A 27,616-nucleotide genomic window follows, 5' to 3' on the forward strand; every position below is an offset into this window, starting at 1 on the left:
AGAAGGAACCTCTCAGGTACGACCCCTATTTCAACGGGCAACACTTTTTCCACTAGAAAGCACGTATGGAAACATACACTATGTCATATGATATTAAAGTTTTACGCATGATTAAAAAGGATAATCTTCCAAATCCGCCAAAGAAAGATGAAAATAGTCAAGTCATAGTATCAACTTATCCACTTGACTTAGATGACTACACTGAAGAACAATTAGTCATCATAACAGTGAATGCCAAAGCAAAAAAATCTGCTATATAATGCTATCAGTGGAGAAGAATATGAAAAGATATCAAGCTATGAAACTGCTAAGGAAATGTGGGATAAATTAGAGGCCACATATGAAGGAACCAATAAAGTGAAAGAAACAACGATCCTTCTAGTTCGAGACGATGAATTATTTCAAATGAAGGATGGAGAATCAGTAGAGGAAATGTTCTCTAGGTTCAGCAAAATCCTTGGAGATTTAAAGTCATTTGAAAGACTAATAAAAAGCGAAGAACAACTCAGAAATATTCTAAGAAGTCTTCCCATGATTTGGCAACCCAAAGTTATTACTTTGGAATGCCAGGATCTTGACAAAATATCCTATGATGAACTTAGAGGTGATCTAATTACTTTTGAGAAAACTCACTTAGACAAGCAGATTTAACAAGAAAAGAAGAAGACAGTTGCATTCAAAGCACATGTGGTTGAACCAGAAAATGAAGAGGAAGAGAAAGGAGGAGAGAAGGATGAAAACATAGCCATGCTCTCCAAGTTGTAACAAGCATGATGAGGAAAAACAGAAATAGCAGAAAAGGAAAGTCAAACTTTAGAAAAAGGAAGGACGAATAATGATAATGATAAAAATGATGGAAGATGCTATGAATGTGGAAAACATGGATACATTCAAGCTGAATGCTCTGAACTGAAGAAACTCAGCAAGAACTTTCAAAAGAAGAAGTCCTTTGGAGCTTGGAGTGATAAAGAAGAATCTGATCATGAAGAAATTGCAAATATATGTTTTATGGCCATAAAAGAAGGCAATAATGAGGACTCAAGTGAACTGGAACTCATGGCAGACGAAGAAACAGGTGAGGAAGAGAACTCAATGGAATTTGGTCTTATGGCAGATGAAGGAACTAGTGAGGTATGTCTTCCTACATGTCCTAACTGTTATGAACTCCAAGAATTTATTGATATCGCTCTTGCAGATATTAAGAGAGTTCTAAATGAACTCAGAAAAATCAAAAAAGAAAAGAAAGACTGGGTTTGAAGTTGGAAGTCTGTGAAATTAAGCGAGATATGTTTCAAGATGAAGTTAATGAATTTCAACTTCAACTGAATGGATTGCAAAAATTCACCACTCATAGTCCTGTTAAATCAAATTAGATTGCTCCTCATACATCTTTGATTAGACCTAGAAATCCTACTGCATGCTCTTATTGTGGCAAAAATGGTCACAAGACTAACCAATGCAAGAATAGAATCAGAGTAGAAAGAGCTTCTGAAAATCCCAATAGTCCTTCTTGCTTTTATTGCGGAAAACTTGGTCACACCTCTAATCATTGCAGGTTCAAGAACAACAGAAGATGGGTCTGGTGACCAAAATCTCCTAGTCAAGATAATACTCAGAGCTTTAACCATTTAGGACCCCAAGCAAGCTTGGGTACCTAAAAACATGTAATCTTTCTTTTTTGCAGGAATACCGCAAGAATAAAAAAAATGGTATCTTGACAGCGTGTGTTCCAGACATATGACTGGTGACAAACAATTATTCAAAACAATCATCATACTAGATGGAGGAATGGTTACCTTTGGAGATAAATCAAAAGGGAATGTAATTGGAATTGGAAAGGTTCCCCTCAACTCAACATGTGATGTTGATGAAGTATACCTGGTTGATGAACTTGGTTACAATCTTCTCAGTATTATTTAACTATATGACAATGACTATGAGGTTCGTTTTAAGAAACATGGTTGGTTTATCGAAGACGAGTCAGCTAAAGTTATTCTTTCTAATAATAGAAACAGGAATGTTTATACTATCAGTAACGTAGATAGTCTTGGTAATCAAATTTGTCTAGCATCTATGATTGATGATCCCTAGGGTATGGCATAGAATGCTTGGCCATGCTAGCATGCATACTATTCAAAAGCTTTCCAAAGATGATTTTGTCATTGGGCTTATTTGTGATGCATGTCAATTAGGAAAACAACTCGTTCATCTTTCAAAATCAAAAATATTGTTTCTACTACTACACCTCTTCAACTCTTGCATATAGATTTGTTTGGTCCAACTAGAACTTCTAGTATTGGTGGTAGAAAATATACTTTTGTTATTATAGATGATTTTTCTCGTTTCACTTGGGTTATTTTTCTGAGTCATAAAGATAAAGCTTTAAGTAATTTTGAAGTCTTCTATAAGAAGGTTCAACGTGAAAAGGGATACTACATTTCCACTATCAGAAGAGACCATGGAGGAGAGTTTGAGAACAGAGCATTTGAAAACTTCTACAATGATCAAGGAATCTCTCACAACTTCTCTTCACCAAAATCACCTCAACAGAATAGAGTGGTTGAACATAAAAATAGAACTTTGCAGGACATGGCAAGAACCATGATTATGGAAACTCTCTACCTCACCACTTCTGGGTAGAAGCTATGAGCACAATATGTCATATTATTAGCAGATGTCTGATTTGACTCATTCTTAAAAAGACTCCATATGAACTATGGAATGCTAAGAAACTCAACATCAGTTACTTTCACCTATTTGGATGCAAATGCTTCATTCATAATAATGGAAAAGATAATTTGGGTAAGTTTGATCCAAAAAGCGAAGAAGGTATATTTCTTGAATATCTCCCTCAAGTAGAGCATATAGAGTTTACAATAAAAGAACGTTATGCATTGATTTTGGATACTAACCCTCGCTCAAGGACGAAAAACTTCTTAAAGATGAGGAAATTTCTATTGTCCCAAAGTCTATTATTGTAGGAAAAGACAGTCAAGATGAGTCGACCAGTCAGCAGAATCAGTCAACTGAGGAGCACATTAAAATCTAGGAATCTTCTTCTGCAGAACAGTCAACAAGTGAGGAAAAGGAGCCAATCATAAACATTCCAAATGAATGGAATGGTGAACTTGGATATCCTTAAAAATTCATCATTGGAAATCCACGGGAGGGTATCACTACCAAAAGATCTCAGAAGTTCAACTCTCATGTGGCCTTAATATCACAACTTGAGCCAAAGAAGGTGGATGAAGCCCTTAAAGACGACTACTTGATCAAAGCTATGAAAGATGAACTTGATCAGTTTGAAAAGAATAAAGTGTGGGATTTTGTTCCAAAACCATCAAATACTTCCATTTTAGGAACTAAATGGGTCTTCAAAAATAAGCTGAATAAATCTGGTCAAGTGGTTTGTAACAAAGCACGGGTAGTTTCTCAAGGTTTCTCTCAGCAAGAGGGAATCGACTATGATGAAACATTTGTACATGTAGCAAGATTGAAGTCTATTCGAATACTACTTGATTTTGCTGCTCATAAAGGATTCAAACTATTTCAAATGAATGTAAAAAGAGTCTTTCTAAATGGATACATCTCTGAAGAAGTGTACGTGAAGCAACCTCCTGGCTTTGTTAGTGACAGTTGTTGATATCCAATTTTTCCCTCATATATTTTAAATATACATATATATTTTTAAAATAGTGCACACGCATTGTTATTAGATTTACAAGCATGTACAAGTGTTTTTACAAAAAAAAAATCTATAAATTTTAAAAGAGCTTTAAATCAATTGATCCCTACATTTTTAGTATACAAATATCAAATAATTACCCCTCATATTATTTTATGATGGTTTAATTATCTAAATTCATTATTTTATGTCCATAAAGTGTTTAAATATTTTTATTGCATATTTTGCAATAATAGCCTATATACATGTAGAATTACATTATTCACATGGAAAATGACATTTTATATTTTTATAATATTAAGTAATTATTTTAAATTATTGTTATGCACAAATGATATTTTTATCGTTTACAAATTATTTTAAAAAATTGTTTTAGTAAATTAAATGAGTATTTAACTAATAGCCCTAAAATTCCTATTTTTTCGGACCTAGGCTACCAAACCAGCCCAAATGCCTAAAATCCCTAGCCCAGCTAAATAATTACCTTGATCCAATTATCTTACCCGTCCATAACCCGCCCCAGCCCGGAATCGATCCTGGGTTACCATTTTTAATATCCCTAACCCCTAAACCCTACATCACTTCTCAAACATCGTCGCCTATGAATCCTCTCCTCATCTCTTATCTCTCGAACTCTCCCTAACCCTAGCCCACTGCCACCGAAAACCCTTCAATCCATGAGGTTTCCCTTTTTTAAGCCTCATCCGGCCTCCTATCTTTACTGGTTATACGATTTCTACGTTGTTTGATGTATATCTCAAGAGTCTCGAACCAAAGCTGGTTCAAAGTCTCTCATTTCTTGATTATTCCATCTATATTCACTCCGATACTTGTGAGTATGAGTATCTTCTTATTTGGTCCAAATCAGATTTGATTTGCTTCTGTCTTTTTATGAACCTAGATATTAATCAAGATTTTACCCGTTTTACCTTATTTATGTGATTAATTACCCGTGCTACTGGCCTGATTTTGTATTCTGACTTTTAATTGACATCTGGACCTACTACTTACCTTATTTAGACCTCAATCTCAACTATTGATTTATTTCGTGTAAATTTAAGTGATACTTCTATGATTCTGCCTATTAATTGATTCCCGTTAACCCTAATTGACTGATTGATTGATCTCTTTGCCTTATTGGTGTACCATTGATTCTCCTACCTTATTTGGTTTTACTCTACTATATGCTATAAAATCCTCCATTGTTTTGATTTTCAAAAACACACATGCTCAAACTCAGACACCCATACTTACAAGAACACACTGATACACACTTACACAATTTAAGTTGTTTGATTTGTTGCACTGTCCAGCCGGCTGAAAGCCAAGGCTAGACTCTTAGATTTCATTCGTTTTTACCTTCCTGTTTCCTATCTCCTTAACTGGTATGCCTTCATTTCTATTATCATGTTCTCTTCTATATGCTATGTAGACCTCAACATGATTCTGCTTGCGCTATGTCTTCCTGTTTACTACTCTCTTAACTAGTATGCCTCAATTTCTGTTACCATATTCTATTCTATATGCTAGGCAGTCGGTCTATTATAGACCTCAACATGTTCCTGTTTGATACATGATTCCTGGCCATCTTGTTCTCAACTGTTATGCCTTAGTTATTGTTATCTTGTTCTGCTCCTTGTGATTATATGATTAGTTTACTTCCAACTTCGATATGTTTCTGTTTGCTAGGTGTTTGCATTCTCCCTAATTAGTATGCCTCATATCCTATTAATCTGCTTTGTTCTATGTGGTTATGTGATGGGTTTACCTTAGCATGTCTGGCCCTTAATTTTTGTTTACTTCTTTCTAGACTAGAGTGTTTTAATTCATGCTATCATGTGCTATATGTTTGTTTAGTTAGTTATTTCAAACTTCAGCATGCTTCTGTTCAATATATGTCTATATAATCCCACCTAGTAAACTAGGTTATCTCCAATAATGTGAAACCCTGTCTAAACCTGTTGTATGTTTCTGATTGCAACCCTGTAGCCTGAATCTATTTGCTCCTAAAAATTAAACTGTTTTCTAAAACTGTCTCCTTACCTTTTATGTTCTAGTTTTCAAATTGCTACTCTTAGTCCTTCAGGTTTCTACCACCCCCAGTGTGACCACTGCCTAGGGTCCCTGAGACTCCTCTGAACTCTGACACATTGGGGTTGGTCTTCCAACCTGTTACAAAACAGTTTCCTTTGAAAGGTTCTAGTGTGAGCATTGCCCGGGGTCCCTGAGGCCCTTGGAAACTTTGACACATCAGAAGCCCATTTGTGTACTGTGGATGGACTACATGTGTGCATCATACTTGCTTGCTTGAAGGCCTGGTTTCCAGGATTGATGTTGGGCGTGCCAAGGCTCCCTATAGTGTAATGAATTGCTTTGTGTAATTCATTCATATTGGTCTGTAATGAATAGATCTGGGGTTTGCTAGTAAAAGCTTGGGAGGTATCTTTACTGGCAACTCGGGTAGAAAACCTGCCTATAGGTTCATTGGTGATTATGTGAGGGTTACTACTTGTTTAACAATCATGTCTATAGGGCTTGCTGATAGCTTTGTTCTGTACTTCATACACATGCTAAAAATCATGTTCATGAATTCTTTGCACTAGAAATCCTGTCCATAGGATCCATGCACATTTTTTTACATGCATTAGTGACCATGTCAATAGGACCCTATCGGTTCAATTAGTGATTTTCCTGGAAATGTGCTTACAGAATTCTACCCGCATGTGATTAATAGAAAGCATACCAATAAGTTTATAATTGTAGATATGATGCCTATAGGAATTACAGGAATCAGTTTCTGCATTTAGAAATCATGCCTATAGGAAATAAAGGAATTAGTTTCTACATTTAGAAATCATGTCTATAGGATTTCAAAATCAGTTTCTGCACTTAGAAATCATGCCTATAAGGTGTTAAAATCAGTTTTCTGCAACTTAGATATCATGCCTATAGGGAATAATGTATAAAATCAGTCTTGACACTTAGACATCATGCATATAGGAAGTAAGTGTAAAAATTAGTTTATGTGTTTAGATATCATGTCTATAGGGAACAACGTTTGTAACCCATTTCAACACTTAAAAAGCATGCCTATAGGATTTAAAGATAAAATCTTCCTATTAAAATCAGTAACTGGTTTATAGCTTAGATACCATGTCTATAGGGTTCTGCCCGACTATCATTTAGGCAAGCCTGTAGGTTAATTAAATTCTGGGTCTAAAAACCATGACTGCTTATTTGACATATGCCCGGATTCAAATATTAACAAAGTCAGTAGGCAAACTGATAGGCACTCGTCTGCTCGATTTAATAAAAACTGTTGTATATTTTGTTTGTGCCCATTTAGATATCATGCCTATAGGATCCTAAAATCATTTAAAGTTGCTTGTTTGAACAGCGTGCATTTGTTTGTCTATTTGTGGAGGTTTACATAAGCCCATTTAACTGCTCCTTATGTGACAGTCCTACTTGACTTTTGTTTGTCGCTTAGTTTTATCCTTTTAAACAATATAGGTGAGTCTAGAACCACCTTAAGTATAGGTCATAAACACCTTCAGGGCTAGAGGTAAGGGACGGGTAGTGCACGCATAAGGTACGTATTGGATATTATTAGAACGCTTAGGTAATAATTGAAAAGGGAAGGGTAATTGGGTAGTAAAGGAAATAATGACCTGTGCGTTAATGCTATATGTAGCACCCCAACTTGGGGACGATTATCAAGTGTTGCACAGAAGTGATCCTATAGGCTAGAAACCTAGGACCTTTTTGCTCCTTGTTTTTTAGAGTAATATCTATTTGTTTAAATTTATTATAAGATAATTCGCTTAAATTGAGTTTGGCCGGGACCCACCATTGTGGACCTCGAGGGGTGCCTAACACCTTCCCGTCAAGGTAATTTCGAGCCCTTACCCAATCTCTGGTAATGTAAATTAGTTTACGAGTTATTTGTTTTAGGTGCCCCAACACACCTTAATCTGTTAGGTGGCAGCTCTTCAAATCTCATACCCCATCCCAAAAGGAAGGGGAGTTGCACCCTAAAAATATCGAACCTTGGACTCCGCGAGGACAACAGCTTCCCAAATCATGTATTCAAGCTGTCTAAAGCTCTATACGGACTCAAGCAACCCCCCCCCCCAGCCTGGTATGAAAGGTTAAGTTCTTCCTTCTAAATCAAGGTTTCAAACGAGGTAATATCGACATAACTATGTTTATTAAGCACTCAAATTCAGGTAATCTTATTACTCAAATATATATTGACGATATTATTTTTGGAAGTTCTAACTCTGTACTATGTGAAGAATTCGCTCACACTATGAAAGAAAAATTTAAAATGAGCATGATGGGAGAGCTAACTTTCTTTCTTGGACTGCAAATCAAACAATCTCCCAAAGGGATCAGCCAAACCAAGTACACTAAGGAACTTATAAAGAAGTTTGTTATGGATAATGCAAATTCCATTGGAACTCCAATGAGTCCAACAACTACTCTTGAAGAAGACAATAATGGAAAAAGTGTAGATGGAACAATGTATAGAGGAATGATTTGATCTTTATTATATCTCACTGCTAGTCGACCAGATATAATGTTCAATATTTATAAATGTGTAAGGTTTCAGTCGGCTCCAAAAGAATCCTATCTTACTACAGTTAAACGGATTATTAGATATCTTATTGGAACTACTGAATTATGATTATGGTATGCTCATTCTAACAATTTTGTTTTAAAAGATTTTTCAGATGCAGATTTTGTAGGTGATAGGATTGACAGGAAAAGTACTAGTAGCACATGCCAATTGTTGGGAAATGCACTAATTTCCTGGCATAGCGAGAAATAAAATTGTATTGCCTTCTCAACTACTGAAGCAGAATATTTAGCTGTTGGAAGTTGTTGTACCCAAGTTCTTTGGATCATGCATTAACTTCTCGAAGGATCTACCTATTAGCAAGAAAAAGACAGGAAAAAGTCCTATATAGCAAACCCCCAAAAAGCCTGCATGCAAGAAAGGGAAAGTGGAAAGTACAAATTTTGGGTCAGAGGACAAACTAAACTTCTATGAACCCAGTGAGAAATCAAGGTTTGAATCCTATAAGTCCAAATATATGGCTTATGGATGCTCTGTAAATCTCTCTTATGAAAAATTTGCACTGTGATGTGATTGCTATTTTTGACTTTCAACGTCTTTCTGCTATGTTTGATACTATTGGAAACTCTGTATATGAAGAGCTTGTGAGCATGTTTTATGCCAATATGTTTGTTAATGAAAAAGATGGCTTGGAGTCCATGGTTTTAGGCACTCGGATTGTTCTTGATTCCTATCAAATTGAGAAGATTTTTTTTTGCTAAGTTTCATGGTTAGATGTTTTTGTGCAAAACTCCTGGCCAAAATATTTTTGAAGTTTCCTTAGAAGAGGCAAAAGCTTTTCTATCTGATAACCCTCCTGACATTGGTCCTAAAAATCTCAAGTTGAACACCGGGTTTTAGCCCACATGATAGCCACTACTTTAATCCTTAGAGCTGGGTCCCTCAACTCTTTGACTACAAGTAATATTTTTGTTTTTTACTGTCTTATGAATAATAAAAGGCTTGAATGGTTTGTGTGGATTTGTCAGTATATGCTTGAAAGTATCAGGGATATATCCTCTTCTGTTGCTTGTCTACCCTATGTTTTTCTCATCTCACATATTCTTGAAGCCATGAAAGTTGATTTGGCACCTTTTTTGCCCAAGCACATTACCAGTATCTATAATAAGACAGCAAAGGGTTACACCTTAAGTGACGATGGATGGGTCAAGCGTGCAAAAGTTAAAAATGCTCCAATACATGTTGAAGCACCTACTGAACCAACAGAGACTCAATCGACTGCCACTAACAACCTCTAAGATGACTATAATTTTTCTCTCTTTTTGGCTAAAAGACTTAGTGAAAATTTCATTATGCCAAAGCATGTCTTTTTTGTACCCGTTGCGTTTTCCGAGGGTTCAATCGATTAGAACCCGTTCGCGTTAATACCTCTGAGGTTTTTTTGAAGGCTGATGTTATCGAAGCCTTTAAATTATTCGAAGGCTGATTTTATCGAAGCCTTATTTGCTTTTGCCGAGGGTAGCCTTATTTAACCGGTTTTTCAAAGTATTTGAAGGCCTTTAACTTATGGAGGAAGTCGGACGTCTCTGAGCTGCAAGATTTCGGCCGTAGCCTTTTTTATATGGTCGTAGCCTTTAATATGGTTATAGCCTTCGGGTATGTCTTTTAGACTTATTTCCTGATAACCTTTCGCACTTGTCCGAAAGGTTAGTCCCCGAGTATGATGGCCGTGGCCTTTGTGTCGAGGGATTCCTCTTTAAGGTCTTATAAATTCGAGTTTAGATACTTGAATGTGTTTGACTGTCGATGACAGTCCCCGAGTATTCAAGGTGTATATGCGTTTTGGACCTTGAGCTGTTTCTCGTGGAATCACAAGTATGATGTTCGTATTGTAGCAAGTTTCTTTGAGACACAAAGTGTTTTGATATAGAAAGAATGCTTTTTTGGATAATTGATACATGTGTACATGTTTTGCCACCGAAGCTCGACTATTTTATACGGACACAGTTTATCTAACCGTTTGTTCCATTAAAAAGTTTTCCTATCGAGACCCGATATCTCGAAGTGATTTCTTTGCAAAAAAGTAGACATACACGAACAATGGTTTCCTCATTAAAAATCTTACCGGAAAAACCCATTTGGGACAAAAATCGGTCTAAGGAAAAAAGAGTGCAACGCGTGCTTTAAGGTCCAAAGCTTTGTGCTGATCATCGTCAAAAACCTGCAAGTGTTAGTTGAAAAAATAGAAAGGATTGAACTGGGGTCGTACCTTTATTCTGATGTTGGATATTTAACATGATCTTCCTTGACATCAAGCCCACATGAAATTTGGCCTCGATCATTTCTCCTCTCATTTCGTGCGAAGCTTTGGCCAAACCCGCTGCCTCTACGATCTCCATTATATGGTTGATATCGATCTCTATTCGACCTCGGCTCCCAATCGATATCCCTTTTGATCCTATCCATGGGCCTGCTAGGATAAACGGACCCCAAAGGAGTCCCCGGTTAATCATCCTCCACCCTAATCTTCGATTTATATCGATTATGTACGTCGGCCCAAGTGACAGTCGGGTACTCAAGTAAACTTTGCTTCAACTGCTGTAAAGCTATGGAACTCCGATTGTTGATACCTTGAGTGAAAGCTTGAACAGCCCAGTCATCGGTGACCGGAGGCAAATCCATTCTCTCCGCTTGGAACCGAGATGCGAATTTCTTGAGCATCTCATTATCTTTTTGCCTTACCTTGAAAAGATCGAACTTTCTCATTGCAATTTTAATAGCTCCGGCATGTTCTTTTACGAAAGAATCTGCAAGCATAGCAAACAAATCAATAGAATTAAGGGGGTAAGTTATGATACCATATTAAGTCACCCTTGGATAGAGTCTCTTAGAACTTCTTAAGCAGTACGGATTTAATTTCGTAATCTTCCAAGTCGTTTCCTTTGGTGGCTCACGTATACGAGGTGACGTGTTCATTCGGATCGGTCGTCCTATTATACTTGGGAATCTCGGGCATACGAAACTTCTTGGGGATTGGTTTCGGAGCCACACTAGGGGGAAGGGTCTTCGCATGAACTTTTTAGAATCTAGTCCTTTCAATATCGGTGGTGCCCCTGGTATTTGGTCAACCCGGGAGTTGTATGTTTTCACTTTTTTGTCGTTATCCACAATCTTTTTCTCCCCGGACTCGATCCTCTTGGTGAGTTCCTCGAGCATCCTCATAATCGTGGGGTCAGTCCCCGAGCCATTACCGTTTGATCTCTCTGGCACCGGCTCAGTACGTCGAGTGTTTTGTAGTTCGACTATACTTGGAGTTCTATTCTGACTTTGAAGTTGAGCGAAGGCAATCTGTTGAGCTTGTAGCATCTCGAATATTACTTGGAGGCTGACTCCCCCATCTCCTATACCCTGTGTTCCTTCGCCCCCAGATCGGGCTTCCCTACATACACTTCCTCCGGGGTCTATGCCTAGATCTGCATTCAAAGCAATGTGTGAACTAACATCAACCTATTCTATATTTGGCACTTCCCAGGGTTTATCGATGGTACACTAACCCCTACATTGTTGTTTTCCCCATGGAATCCAAGATCATCGTTGTTGTGTACATGTGCGTTTTGCAAGTCTGACATGTTTTAACCTGAGAACAAAAATTCTTGACAAGAACAAGTGTAAAAATAAAGTGTGTTATGAGAATCAGTATCGAAGTAATCACTATTATCTTTAGCCTCACAGTGGGCGCCAAACTGCTTACTTCGAAAATACGAGTAACAATTAAACTTGTTTGTGGTTTTAAAGATATGTGATTTAATCCAATACTAATTAATTGTCACGACCTTAACCCCAAAACCGATCGTGATGGCACCTCTCGTGAAGACAAGACCAGACAATCTAACACAATTCCCCCTTTATAAGAAGTTAAATAACATAAAGATACTTTAAACATGATTTAATAACAATATTTAGCGGAAATAGAGATAACAAAACGGAAACCCAATCCGACACAGCCCTAATCGGGGTGTCACAAGTAACGAGCATCAATGATACTAAATCCTCAAATGTAACTATAGAGTTTCAGATGCTGAACTAGAAACGTAAGAGAAATAGATAGAGAGGAGCTCCAGGCTGCGAACGCCAGCAACTACCTAAAGACTCCTCGAAGATCCGCTTGAAGCTAGAATGAATCAGCACTCGGGAGCGGGACCTGCTACGCCAGAATCTGCACACACGGTGTAGGGAGTAATGTGAGTACTCTGACCCAGTGAGTAATAAATATAAATAATGGCTGAAGATAAGAAAACACGTAAGGCACAAGACATTCTATAATGAAGCAGCAAAAGAATCACTTACAATGAAGAGACAAGTAAAGTTCAACAAGTAAGGCAAATAATTGACAGGTAAGTAAACAGATAGAAGTTTGGCCCTCGGGCACAGTAACCACAATCCGCCCCTCGGGAAAAAATCTCACATCACACTGGGTACCCGCGCTCATTGGGGGTGTACAGACTCCGGGAGGGGCCCCTTACGGCCCAAGCGCAATATCAAGTCATCTCGTGGCATAATATATATATATATATATATATATATCGACCTCGGCCTCATATCAGTATCAATGTATCCTCACATATGGCCCTCGACCATACTCAGTCTAAAAATTATCACAAGCCTCTCGGGCATTAGTAAAACAGTATTTGTCAGCCCAAACATCATTTAAAATATCATTTAAGTCTCAAATCTGAGTAAAAATGGCTGAGTAACAAAATAGTGCAAAAACAGCATGATTGAGTTCAAGTAATAAGTCAAAATAGTGAGAAAATAGTGATAAAAATCCCCGAAGGGTTCAAATAGTTGGCACGAAGCCCAAGTATGGCAATCAGCCCAAATCATGATGATAACAAATAAGTTTCAGTCAAATACGCAGTAAATCATCAATCGGGACAGACCAAGTCTCAATCCCCAATAGTGCACGACCCCACGCTCGTCATCAAGCGTGTGTCTCACCTCAGTAAAGTACTACGATGTGCAATCCGAGGTTTCAAACCCTTAGAACATCATTTATAATCATTAATCACCTCGAACCAGCTAAATCTCTAGCTCACGACGCCTTTGCCTCTCAAATCACCTCCACGCGTGTCGAATCTATCCAAAATTAGAACAAATACGTCACAATATGCTAAGGGAACAAAGCCCAAGCGAAAACAATCGAAAAATACTAAAAATCCCGAAATTAGCAAAACCCGAGCCCCGGTCCCACTTCTCGAAACTCAGAAATTTTATATCATTAGATTCCTTATCACCCCACGAGTTCATACATATCAAAAGTTCTCAAATCCGACCTCAAATGGTCCTTCAAATCCCAATTTAAAAGTTCAAAATCCCAAGCCCTAATTCTTCCATTTTTAGCTTAAGTTCCATGATTTTCTAGGTAGATTACACAATAGAATCAAGTTTTAGTTCCGAAATTCTTACCTCCAAACGTTTCTCCTTGAATCCCTCTTCAATTTCCTTCAAAAAGTTCTCAAAAAGACCAACTATGGTGGAAATGAGCCCCAAAATTGCGGATGAAATGACTTAAAACATTCTGCCCAGGTCTGACTGCCCCTTCTTCGCGATCATGGTCAGCACCTCGCGATTGCGATGCACAAATTTGCGTTGACCAGACTTTCCTCTAAGCGAACGCGATACACCAGTCGTGAACGCGATGCTACACCTTATGTGAACGCAATGAATAAAAGACCTTGGACCCATCTGACTCAAATCCTTCTTTGCGACCGCGTACACCCACTCGCGAACGCGATGCACTGAACCCCATCCTTCCGAGAACGCGAAGCCCATCTCGCAATCGCGAAGGCTAAATCCTGACCTTCCTCTCTTACTTCTTCGTGAACGCGAGGCTCCTCACGCGAACGCGAAGAGATAATCTCTGCAACACCTGATCAGATTTTTCTGCAACTTCCCAACTCCAAAAATGGTTCGATTGACCACCCAAAACTCATCCGAGGCCCCCAGGACCTCAACCAAAGGCACCAACACATCCTAAAACCTTGTTTAAACTTGCTCCAATCATCAAAACACCTCAAATAACATCAAATCGCTCAAAATACATCGGATTCAAGCCTAAGTTTCTAAAATCTTCCGAAATACGCTTTTGATCAAAAACCCAACCAAACCACGTCCGAATGACCTGAAATTTTGCACACACATCCCAAATGACACAAAGAAACTACTGCAACTCTCGGAATTCCATTCCGACCCTTATATCAAAATCTCACCTATCAACCGGAAATCGCCAAAATATCAACTTCGCCAATTCAAGCTTAATTCTACTCCGAACCTCCAAAACCAATTCCGATCCCGCTCCTAAGCCATAAATCACCTCCCGAGGCTAACCAAACCATTGGAACTCACATCCGAGCTATCTAACATATAAATCAACATCCGATTGACTTTTCTAACTTAAACCTTCTTAAAAGAGACTAAGTGTCTCAAACTTCACCAAATCTTCTCCGAACTCAAACTAATCAACCCGATCACATAAAACACGGATAACGAAGCATAAAGAAGCTGAAATGGGGAAACGGAGCGGTAACTCATGAGACGACTGGCTGGGTCGTCATATTAATAAATAAGAAATCTAATGTATAAATTTAAGAGTAAAGCAAGTCAAACCAATCGTGTAAGCAGACCTCGACCTCGAACAAAGGCGATCTCGAGGTAAATGAGCAAGAACAATAAGAATAGTTAAATAATAATAAGATGATTCAGATGAGCAGTAGGCAGAAAAGTAAGACAGTATATTCTTTGCTAATGGTTCATGCCCTTTACAAATGATTGGGGTCCCCTTTATATAATAGGGAACCCTAAATAAGGTGCATTTCTATTTACAGTAAAGCTTATTGGGACAGTTGGCTAACCGCCCAGTACGAATTAGTACTAATTTGTACAAATCTATCCCGGGATTTACGCCATGATTTTGAGGACGTGGCAGGAATCTTGCTCATTCTGTTACAAACCCATAACGGCACCATCTCGGGGTCGAGTATACTCGGCTTCGATACTCATCGCGTACTTCAATCCTAGGGCCTTGTACTTTTTCATCGGGCTCGAGCCTGGTCCATCGAGCTCGAACTAGACTCATCTTGAACTCGGGCTTAAGGCGACCCCTCGAGCCCGTGAAATCGGGCATACCTGATTTCGACCGTATATAGTGGCTAAGCGGCAATTATTTTTATAAAACCTATAAAAAGGGACAAATATTAAATACCTGCAAATTCTTGCAAAACTTCATGTTGGGCCTGTGCTAATCACTAGTTTAATCGGTTAAATTCAAAAATAGCCAGATTTACAAGTGGTAATTGAAAAACAGGCACAGTTTCAAAAGTAATCGAAATTTAGCTACTTTTCATGTAAAGATAATTCTGAACGAAAACACTGTTCAAAATCCGGAAAGAATTCCAGCATAATATACTGGAAGTTCATACACAGGTGCACCAATCTTCAATATATTATGCTGGAACTTTTCGTATTGCAGCAAAATAATGGCTATTTTTTAATAACTTAGCAAACGCTGGCTATTTTTCAAATATCAGTCCGAGACTAGCTAGCCGTGCTATTTTCACTTTGGTATCCTCGTTGCGGCCCGACTACACTTTATCCATCTAGTGGTAGAAATAGGGTAAGCGGGCAACATTTTGTTCTTTGATTCATTCGGCAGTTTTTTAAAGTTCCAAATAATAACAAAAAGCTTCACTCCAAAAAGCAAAGAAGCGAAAATCAAAATCATCTTAAGTCTTTGTTAGAGAGCATAGAGCATGAATTCGGATTTAGTTGTGCCTCAATACAAGTACTGGGGCAGAAAACCAAAAAGAAATCAAAATCATCGTCTCTCACCCTCAGGCAAGCACTTAATCATTTTCTCTCTGTCTTTTCCATCGATCCCTCCCTTTATTACTATCTTTGTGTATTATTACCTATATTTTTTTAACTGTCTATTAAGTTATAGTATATATTTTTCTCTCAGTATTGTGCTTCAACATGTTAAAAAATGTAGAAGTTCTAGACTTCTAGTATTAGTAGAATTGGAAAAAAACCCACCCAAATATGGAGAGATCTGTGGTATACAACTTGCTTTTAAGCAAATATAGTTATACTTGTTTGATATTCTTTGTCAATTTCTGCACATTTAATCCTTGTGTAAGTAGTAGAACATCAATTCATGTATTAGCCATGCTATGATAAAGTTACAAAAAAGACAATGCTGTCTTGCTCTTATATATGTTTTCTCCTCATCAAACCTCTTTTAGGATACTCAAGTCTAAGGGTCTAACTTTAAACAAAATTTTATAGAGTTTTAAACCAAACACAAAATTAGTTCTATAAATTCAATTTGCAATGCAATGAACCAAAAATCAGATAGATTGTGCTTTGTTATAGTTTTTTATTCTACAAAAACTATTGTGTTGTGGGGATTGGATTGTGCATTTTGCTCAACTGGACAGCATAGACTTATTGTGATTGTCCATCTGAAATGAAGGCTTGTTTAATTCTGAATCTTTAACATTCCTAGATTTTGACCTTTTGCCTGTTGTTCTATGTTGGTTGTTGAGGTTACATAGCAGTATTTTGTGACAAACATTATCCAATTATGAGGATGTAATATCTCTGAATGTAAGACTTTTGTTAGTACGGCAAACACCAGCAGTCCTAACCTATCTCCCAACCCCTACCAAAGACAGACATATAAAAGACAGCACGGTGCACAAAATATTTCGCGTTCATACAGGATCCGAGGAAGGGTTGCATCCCAAGAAGGTGTGATATAAATAGTCTACCCTGATGTAAGTTTCAGTGGCTGATTCTACGGCTCCAAAATATGACCAAAGACAGACATATAAATGACAGCTCGGTGCACAAGGCATCCCGTGCTCACGCAGGGTCCGGGAATGGCTACATCCCAAGGGGGTATGATGTAAACATCTTACCCTAATGCAAGTATCATTGGCTAATTACACGGCTCGAACATGTGACAAAAGACAGACATATGACCTTATTTTTTGTCCCCCTCCTGTGGGAGTGGCAAACTCGCCCCATCCCGCTCCATCTTAGCTTTTCCTCTATTTTCAATTCTACTATATCTCGCTTAAGTTTTCTTTTATGTGAAATAGGTTCAAGAAATGTGTCTAAAATAATACAACTCGTTAATTTTCATTTTCAAAAAGTTATTTTAATCGGCCTTGCCCCGCCCTATTTGTGATTTGTTTAGTCGTCCCACCGCATTGACATCCCTACCAGCAAATGAATATGTAATGCCTATCATTTGAACATGATAAGACATTCTAAGTTAAAAAGTTGTCCTAACTCCTATGGTAGCATTACGTGACTTTAACTCACCCCAAACCCAACATTTTTAAATTAAAGTATGCGTTACATTTTGGAAAGTTTAACCAAAAGTGAATGGAACTTTATTTAAAAAAAGAAGTTTAAGTTATATACATCGTTAGTAAAAAAAATTCACTTAAGGAATATTTATAAGTAAGCCTCCTTAAAATTTAAGATTTATAATCTTGAAAAATAAATCAGCTTATCTACTACAACAGGTAAAGGTGATCTGATGCGGTAAAAATTTCTTATACTGATTGTGTATATTACTTAAACTCAAAAAGAAGAAACAAGAAAATATTCTTGGCTAAAATGAGTTTTCAAGGACCCCGGTTGTTCAAACTTTTAATTTGCATAATGGCATAATGCCTTAAACTATCAGTCAATTCAAGAGATGTGAATTAGAACTACTGTCGAGATTATTTTTCAGAATAAATGGCATGAAAGTATCATACCGTTATAGTAAAAAATAATTAAAAGTTGTTGATTCTACGAACTGAAAATGGAGAGCATAAAAGCAACAACTTATTTTCATTTCTTCGAATATCGTGGTGTCCGGGTCAATTCGTATATATTTTGACTTACTATGTACGTGCATGTGCCCTCTCACTATATATTGTCTACCGAGGTTTAGATAGATGAGAAGAATATATCTTATCCCGATTTTTTCTTTTATGTTTTTAGTTTTAATTTAATTTTATTGATGATTTGAACATTGATTTCTCATGATCTTTATCTCATGATCTCATGATTTCATTGAGGTGTCAATTCAAATCTCAGCGGAAGTAAGAAATAGGTGATTTATTCCTATCTGCAGAGCCAGTGGGGAGGCAGGATTTACACAAAAAAAATTCAAAAACTAAAATAAAAAGTGAACACGCAAAGAAATAAGAAGATCATTCAACATCTTATATATACATTTTAAAAATTAACCTTATATACACAATGCAATTTTCCAACGAAGGGAGTTGAGCCCCTTCCGTGGTTCCGCCCTTGGGCGGAGTTACCCGGTATCTATATTGGTGGAAGGTAATAAGTATCTAATAAAGTATTCTAGGGACACGTAAGCTAACCCAAACACTATTGTGAAAAATATCGTGGTGCAAACAAGTATGTTTTCTTTCATTCTTATATTCCATCTTGAACTTAATTAAAAAAAGAAAAAGAAAAGTAAACAAATGGTAGATATATACACGAGCTGAAATTAGTGTGATTGACTGATGTATGTGCTTGTATGGTAGGGCCTTTTGTGTGGGAAATGGCAAACTGTAATGAAAAGTAAGTTAAAACTATAATATAAAGTTCAGTGAGAGGTAATATATGTGACTACTTAGCTTAACAACCTTGACAAATACATAAAGGGAAATTCTCTCTGTGTGTAAGTTGGAGGTTGAGTTGGGCAAAATGTGGGATCATAGGCCTTATTTACACCAAACACACATGATTCAAATTAAATTGTGATTGGATAGATATATAAAAAATAGTTGGTTAAAAGTTGTGATAAAGAAGCAAACCTCTTTTTTCCCCTAAAGAAAATCATTGTTTCCTTCTTATGTCATGCCTCTAAAAAAGAAACTAATTTAATTTTTATACGCTGACAGTGTAAAAGAATTTTTATATTTTTTGGTTTTATAAAAGATACTCACTAAATGTAACCGTCCATAAAGATTAGATTGTAACCTGAAAAATAAAGCTTATAACATGCTAAAAATAAGTTAAAATACAATAAGAGCGTAAATATTTTTTACACTGTCAGTGTATTGGAAAAATAAAACCTTCAAAAGCATTCTTGATAATCTTCTATATCAAGCAAACACGAGCAATCAACATAGTCTTCCCTAACCGCAAGCTATAATGAAAATTTTAGTTGTAACCAAGTCTTTTCTTTTTTTTAAAAAAATTAAGAAAATAATGGAGAAAAACAAATTGGATTTTTGAAGTAAAAAGCAGTTTAGTGATAGGTCCCTTCTTATTGTCTTTTTAAACTGTGAAAGAATCTGGATAATTATTGAGTGAAAGTGTTAAGTCTACTTTTCCTCTATGATTTTAAGTGATAGGAATGGTTGACATAATTAATAATCTAATGAAAGATTCTTAAACTTATTAGTAAAAGTTTAGAATTTTTAATGTTTACTTGCATAAATCGTGTAGTTCGCACTTTGCACAAATAACATGTACATAACCCAGATTTGAAATTATGGGTTCAGAATTCAGTAAGTTACTGAATTTTAAATTAACAATTTATAAATATTCAATAAATTATTTCTTTAAGAGGAATACATACTGGATTCGACCCAACCCTTAGAGCTTCTACTCTCCCTTTGCACGAATCTTTTAATAAGCTTGATTGATAATTGGTAAAAAATAATAAGAAACTTGCTAATCACAGCTTAAAATTTACTACTAGTGTTAAAAAAAATTACCTAGACATGCTAACTAATTACTTACCTTATTATATTAAAATTTTGATTCAAAGAATCACATGATTACATGTTCCAACTCAAGAATTTAATGTACTGTACCAATTAATCTTGTAGCTTACACCTTTTTCATCAACTTCCATCATTATCTCTTTCCTTTGAAAAAGATGTACTTTACTCTAATAATTTATAATTCTTGTAATATATAATAATGTCACAAACTAACAATATTTAAATAAATTTAGTCATATGCTCATGAGTTGAATATGCATTTTTGTGATAAAAGCTTCCCCCACCCCTCCAATAAAAATCAGATTAACCAAATTTGGAAGGAAAGGGAACACAAATTCATCCTTTGGGACTTTATTTTTGTCCAAAAATAGTTTTCTTTAACTTTTGAAACTCAATATCATCAGGCTGCTTGTAGATCCAATTATATACTAGGATATAGAACATTTCAATAATTTAATGGAACCTAATTAAACTACATAAAGTTCTTGAATTTGATCACTTTTAAGAAACCAATCGTAATAGTTGCTTTCTTTGTTGACATAATAATTAATGTGATGGTGTGACAAATTTTCGAACAAAGAACAACAACAATATCATACTCAGTATAATTCCATAAAAAATTTCGAAAAAAGAAAAATTATAATTTTTATAACCTCAAGTAAATTCATTCCCTTCTCCCTCCTTCCTAACTCCTCTATTTGTTTTTTCTTTCTTTTTTCGTTTGGTAAATTCAGTTAACATTAATTTTCATTAGTAGGTGTTTAAAGCTTTTCATTTCTTATTTGTATAAGACAATTTCCATTAAAAAAGAGAGACATTTGTATAATATAACATTTATGTTTGTTTAACACTAATGCGTGTATTAAGATAGGTTGTCTATATCACCCTTTGAGGTATGACCCTTCATCAAACCCTGCGTGAATGTTAGATGATTTGTGTATTGGGCTACCCTTTTGCCAAATATTTTCAGTTCTATGATAGTATTCTTCTACATTTATATACACAACAACAACAACAACAACTCAATATAATCCTATCAGTGGGGTCTGAGAAGGGTAATGTGTACGCAGACCTTAACCCCTACCCTAGCGTAGAGAGGTTGTTTCTGATAGACCCTCGGCATCCCTGCCTCCAAGAACTCCCCGAACAACAACAAGATCAAGATCAACAACAACAACAACAACCCAGTATAATCCCACCAATGGGGTCTGAGGAGGGTAGTGTGTACGCAGACCTTAACCTCTACCCTGGCGTAGAGAGGCTGTTTCCGATAGACCCTCGGCATCCTTCTCTCCAAGAACTCCCCGCCTTGTTCTTGGGATGGCTCGAACTCACAACCTCTTGGTTGGAAGTGGAGGGTGTTCATCACTGGAGCAACCCACTCTTGTCCTTCTACATCTTATATAATGTATCAAAAATAAATAACATAAATCTTTGGGAGTATTTAGAAAAATAGCTAAAACAAATTAAATATATCTTGAGAATGGTCATGTAATAGTCTTATACTTCTATAATCAAAGGAAATATTTCATGTTTTCACCAAAAATTACACTCTCAAGAAACAAAGAAAGAGATGTACTTTGCAATAAATCAATAGTCAAGTGTATACTATCGAAGGATGTGACGGAATGGTTGTAATCCCTCTATTCTTAATCAGAAGTTTCACACTCGAGTTTTGTAAATTAAAACTTCTTGTTGGGGAGCATTTTACCCCTTTATTGATTCTACTCAGTGCAAATCCAGATAAGTCCAGCTAGTAGGCTCGGACAGTGGCGGAGCCACTCACTGGCAAGGAGAGTCAATTGACACCCCTTCGTCTGGGAATTATACCGCATAGATAGGTTAAATATTATATTTTTATGTATATATATTATGTGTTGACTCCCCTTAATTTCTTCATATGCTTATTTATTTATATTTTGATACCCTTATTGAAAATTCTGGCTCCGCTACTGGCTGCGGATATCAAATGGTTAAAACAAAACAAAAGAAGATGTCATCATGTCTTTCCCGCTCAAATAAATTTGATTTTCCATCTCACATCCTTCAGTTAGTTAGAGTGAGTTGGTTGAAATGACGATAATACCCTCAGAAACCTTTTACTTGAAAATCATTTCAAGGGCAAATAGTGTCAAATAACTGAATTATGATTCTGTTATATAGTTACAAAGACGGAGCAGTATATACACTAATAAACGGTTTCCATTTTCCTTTTCCCAAATTGCCCCTCCCTCACCAGAGTTTTTGCAAGTATATATATTGAGCTAATTCATCCCCCATTCTAGCAAAGCCCATAACTTCTCTCTTAATTTACTCTTTCTCTCTCTAGTAGAATAATCAGTATCTTCAGCTCACTTCAAATAGCTCGTTGCTGTTTCATCAGGTAAAAACTCTTAATTCCGTTAATCTTCAATTAAAATACTTCAAATTCGTTGAATTTCTGAATATATGAATGTGTGTGTGTGTGTGTGTGTGTGTGTGTGTGTGTGTGTGTGGCATTGGCATTATGTATTAACATGCTCGATTACGTATGCATTGTTGCCTCTGCAATGTTAGATTGATCAGTTCTATGTAAAGTTTCAGTTTTGATCGAACTTTCTAGAAATAGAAATTTTTTAGCGTGATTGTATAACTGTAAGGTTAATTAGAACGAATGAATTGAAATATCTGTGTGAACCGTGTTATACTGTAATATCATTATTAGTAATTACTTCCATTGCAAGTTTCAGAAGTACGTTTGGTTTACTGTGTATTGAGAACTTAAAAGTGAACGTTTGGTTGTATTTCTGATTGTTTCCAAATTGATGCTAATTTTTACAAAATTATAACGAAAATAATTGCTTGAGCTTGTTTTTTGATCAATTTTACTTTTTGAACTTAGGATTAGATAAATATCGAACTAATTTCAGTAGAAAACTGTTACATTTGCGTTTATGGAGGAACTCAAGAGAGGAATTTTGGAGCTCTCTAACTGAATTTTTCATATTCAAATGCAGAAATATATAAGGTCTGTGTGTGTGAGAGTGTTCGTATCTATAAATAGGAAGACAAATTGCTTATTTTCAGACTGATGAATTTGTTTTTCCGATTTATATCTGCAGCAACTTGCGTAGCATACAGATATACAAATATAAATCGGCGGGTACGAAACACGTTGATTTTTAAGCACGAGAATATGCAGAGAGAAAGCTCAACAACCGCCGGCCACGGTGGCGCGTACAACTACAACACTCCGTCATCGCCGCCGTCGTTACTCAGTCAACCAAATGCATTCAATCTAACATCACTTTACTCGTCGATTTTATTCCCTCAAAATCAAAATTCTCAGTCGCTTATTGACCAGCATTATCATGAAGATCTCATGGATCGTCACAACAGAGTATTATCTCAGCTCCTCGAAGCAGAGAAAAAAACCCTAGCTCTTCGTCAAGAGAACATCAACTTAAAAATGGCGAATTTCAATTTGAACAATCAGCTGTCGTTGTTGCTGAAGGCTACGAGTTCGGATTATGGGCCGGGTTTGGGCCTGGATTCGGTTGTGGATGGGATACGGAGAATGCATATTGGTGTTGGTGAGGAGGAGACGTCCAGTGACGGGCATTCGTGGGAAGATTTAGTTGCGGATCGTCATTTGAGCCCAACTAGCGTGATGGATTCAGGTCGGGCTGAGGGCGTGAATCGGGTTCTATTGCCCAAGAGTATATCTGTACGTTCTAATGGTTACTTGAAAACAATTCATGCTGGTGGTGGAAGTAGGCCGCAGACTTCGACCAAATCAGTCCACACAGCGGTACATATTTCTTTTACCTTGTTCAGTCATTTTTTCCCTTTAACTAATTCGATAATATAGAATAAGTTTATACTATCACTATATAAAGATAAAACGTAGATCTTTTTTTTTTATATGCTGATTTTAGTTATGTACTTTGTCATGCATTTATATTTAAATATTATGGACCCAATCAAAACATTTATAATATTGAGGACTCATAAAGGCGATCAGAACTAACTGCATTATGTTTCTTTGTAATGAAAATGCAGTGTTCTTTCACATTATCGTTTATTAATTGGAACAATGGAGTCAGTAGTAGAATGAGTTGGTGTCTAATATGATGGGGTTGTAGAAATATACTCCATTGCATGTACATAGTAGCATTTTGTTTACATTGCACTGACAAATTTTTAAATGAATGGAGCATCTATAAATTCATTCAAAATAATTTTACCTATAGTAATTGAACTTTATCTTAAAGTAATAAAGCTATTTATTGTCATATTAAAGTTATAAAAGACGCATTTTGTTTACATTGCACTTGAAAATACTCCATTGATGTAATATACTTCCTCTGTTTCAATTTAGATGAGTTAGTTTGACTCGACGTGGAGTTTAAGAAAAAATAAGAAGAGTTTTGAAACTTGTGGTCTTAAAAGCATAAGGATAAAAAGATTTGTGGACCCATGATATTTGTGTGGTTATAAAAGTTTTTCATTAAGGGTAAAATGTGTAAAATGACGAATTTAAAGTTAAATTATTTCCAAATTTAAAAATGTGTCATTTATTTTGAAAGAGATTAAAAAAAGTAACTCATCTAATTTGAAACGAATGGAGTAACATTTTGTTTACTTTGCACTTGAAAATACTCATTTCATGTAAATAGAGCATTTTTGTTTATGTTGGTTGCATTGACAATTTTTTGTATGAAGTGAGCGTCTATAGCTTCTTTCTTGACCATGAGTTAGGCTAAGTATAAATATGAAATACCACAAAGTGTAATTACTTGCTTGGTCAAGACATATTCTGATACCGACGATTCCAAAAGTGAAAGGATTCAAGAAGATTAGGATGACCAAGACAGTCAGAAAGCTCTGTTCAATTAGCTCACTAGCTAAGAAACATCATCTTTGTATTCTCTAACTTTTACCCTGTATAGAGATTGAGTAAAATCACATTTTCAGCCCATGAGCTAGATTGATGGTTAATTTGTGCATGGCCTCACACATGTTTGGTGGTGGTGATGCAGCAAAAGGTGTATGTGAAAGGAGGAGGTAATAAAAAGGAAGAACAACCACTTGAATTAGAGGTGTACAATCAAGGCATGTTCAAGACTGAACTCTGTAACAAATGGCAAGAAACAGGGGCATGTCCATATGGAAACAACTGCCAATTTGCTCATGGCATTGAAGAACTTCGTCCAATCCTTCGCCACCCCCGCTACAAAACTGAGGTATGCCGAATGGTCCTCAATGGTGATCCCTGTCCTTACGGTCATCGCTGCCATTTCCGTCACACACTCACTGACCAAGAAAAGCTCATGAGATCACTCAATACCAGGTCTTAAAAGTGATCAAAGTAACTAATAAGTAAGTAATAACCTGATGGTTTTCAGAACCAGATACACTTAAATTGAAAGATCTGTTTATAACCAAGTAAAATAATTGGAACAATTGTGAAAAGAATGGATGCAAATTGAGAAATTGACTGTGTAAGTAAAAAAGAATAATTGCATCATAAAGTCAAGAGGATATATGGTTGTGATAAAAAGAGAGTGGCTTGATTGCATAGAAGGTGAATAGTAGTGCTGGACTCGTATATTCTCTCACTACTCTTGTAATTCTCTTTACGTTAATGTCAACATTTGATACATAATGATACTTCTGTCAAAGTGTTTGTTTGTTTTGTATCTTCTAAAGCTAGATAGAGAGAGAGTCTTTAGTGATGATTAATTCCAACCATATCTTTGATTGTAATTCAAATGTTGAAATATTATAGACTCCGTGGGAAGTTACTGATTTCTTTGGTTTTACTTCTTTTGGAAATGTAATCATTGTACATTTAATTTCTGGTAAACATTCTTCAAATATTCCGTTTCTCCACTTCAAGTTGCTCAATCATGTCGAGATTGGTTATGTTTGTTATAATTTGAGCATTATTTGTGTGGCTTTTATTTGATGTGACCATAGTCTATACCTTTTGCTTTGGCATGCACCCTTGCCGCTGCCTATGATATCTGTAGATGCCACCCTTATGCATACAAATTCATTGTTCAAATTAGTGAGACATCATTACCAACAATTCAGTTGGCTTATTTTATATTTATTGGTACAAAGAATGAAAGACAAGGAACTAAGAAACACAAGAATCAAACGGAGACACAAATGAATAACAGGGATGTGTTGCAAAGTTCGTCGCAATTAAATGGATGTTCTATTTGCGACTACCCTAAAATACACATGATATAATAGACACATCAAATCGACAACAAAACCAGCAGTCAGTGCAATCACTATCAGAAGTACAATCTTTTGAGCAAGTTAGAATATCATTTCACTGTGGGAGAAGTCTCCTCTTGATTCCTGAGAAATTATGGCCAACACTTCGTGTAGCACTAACTTGCTTCTTCAAGAACCAAGAGACATTGACTGAACTAGTTACCATCAATAATCATTAGAATCAAATGTTAGCCGTATAAGATTTTAAAAAACACAGATTCAAACATCAAGCAAATAGTTAAAACATAAATGAAAGGGTTATCCCAGTTTTGGCTTCCAAGATCTGGAGCAACATCCGATATCGTTATGTTATAATAGCACATTTGCCTTAATTACACCGCCACTTGGCGTCCCTGTTTGCTCTCTACTACTCACAGTAGCCAATGACAGAAAGCCAATGGGAAAATCTCTCTCATTTCTTGTATGCTTCAGACTTCTTAAAGTGCTAGATTTGGAGCGCGTCAACTTCTAGGATAACTTTCTAACTGAAATAAAACTGCAAATCCATTTGCCATATTAGCTGTTCGAATAGGTGCAACTTCTATTCCCAGTTGGATAGACAAACTGGCATACCTAGAAACACTTTTGATTACAGGATTATGTGGGGAAGTGAAGCTACTAGACACCATTTGGAACATGGTAAGGTTGAGACATCTGCGCATAAGTGATCGGCCATCTTTTGGTTTCAGAAAGAGGTTATTGAGAACTCTTCCAAGTTATATGACTTGGAAACACTTTCAACATGTCACGACCCAAAATCCCTCCGAAGGAGTCGTGAAGGCACCTATTCTCTAAACTAGGTAAGCCTAACATTAACTGAAATAACATGGATATTTACTAACTTTAAATTAAATTACTCGGAATAAATTACAATTCCCAAAACCGGTAGTACAAGTCATAAGCCTTTCTAAGAGTAGTTATACAAAATAAATACATCATTGTAAATATGAAAGAATGGCTATAAGCAAATCATTGTTTAATTTGTCAATCTTACCCTCCATAGCCATGGGATCATGTTCAGGCCGAACACGAGAGGTACAATACTGTTGATCAGCCATTTTTTCTTCTTAGTTAGGCGGCGGAGACAAAGTAAAGGTGCACCATTTGCAGGAATGCATTTAGGGTTTATAGGCAAAAGTTATAAGCCTGAACAGATTGGATTCGGTCCCATTTTGGAGAATTCGGATCCTGATAATGTATGGATGACGTACATAGGCAAAACACAAGTACTAAATAATTTCTTTTTTCCTTTACTTAGTTCGTTGATGTAAA

General features: G+C 36.3%; 1 protein-coding gene across 1 annotated transcript; it reads left to right on the plus strand.

Annotated features, from left to right (window-relative positions):
- The first annotated feature begins 22,371 nt into the window (after positions 1-22,371).
- On the plus strand, positions 22,372-25,840 carry LOC104224283 (zinc finger CCCH domain-containing protein 15). The gene is made up of 3 exons (XM_009775902.2): positions 22,372-22,457; positions 23,176-23,864; positions 25,096-25,840. Exons 2-3 carry the CDS (start codon positions 23,250-23,252, stop codon positions 25,411-25,413), a joined length of 933 nt encoding a protein of 310 aa, XP_009774204.1. The 5' UTR covers positions 22,372-22,457; positions 23,176-23,249; the 3' UTR covers positions 25,414-25,840.
- Positions 25,841-27,616: the final 1,776 nt, after the last annotated feature.

This window comes from Nicotiana sylvestris, chromosome 10, assembly GCF_000393655.2.
Source record: "Nicotiana sylvestris chromosome 10, ASM39365v2, whole genome shotgun sequence".
NCBI classification, from domain to species: Eukaryota; Viridiplantae; Streptophyta; class Magnoliopsida; order Solanales; family Solanaceae; genus Nicotiana; species Nicotiana sylvestris.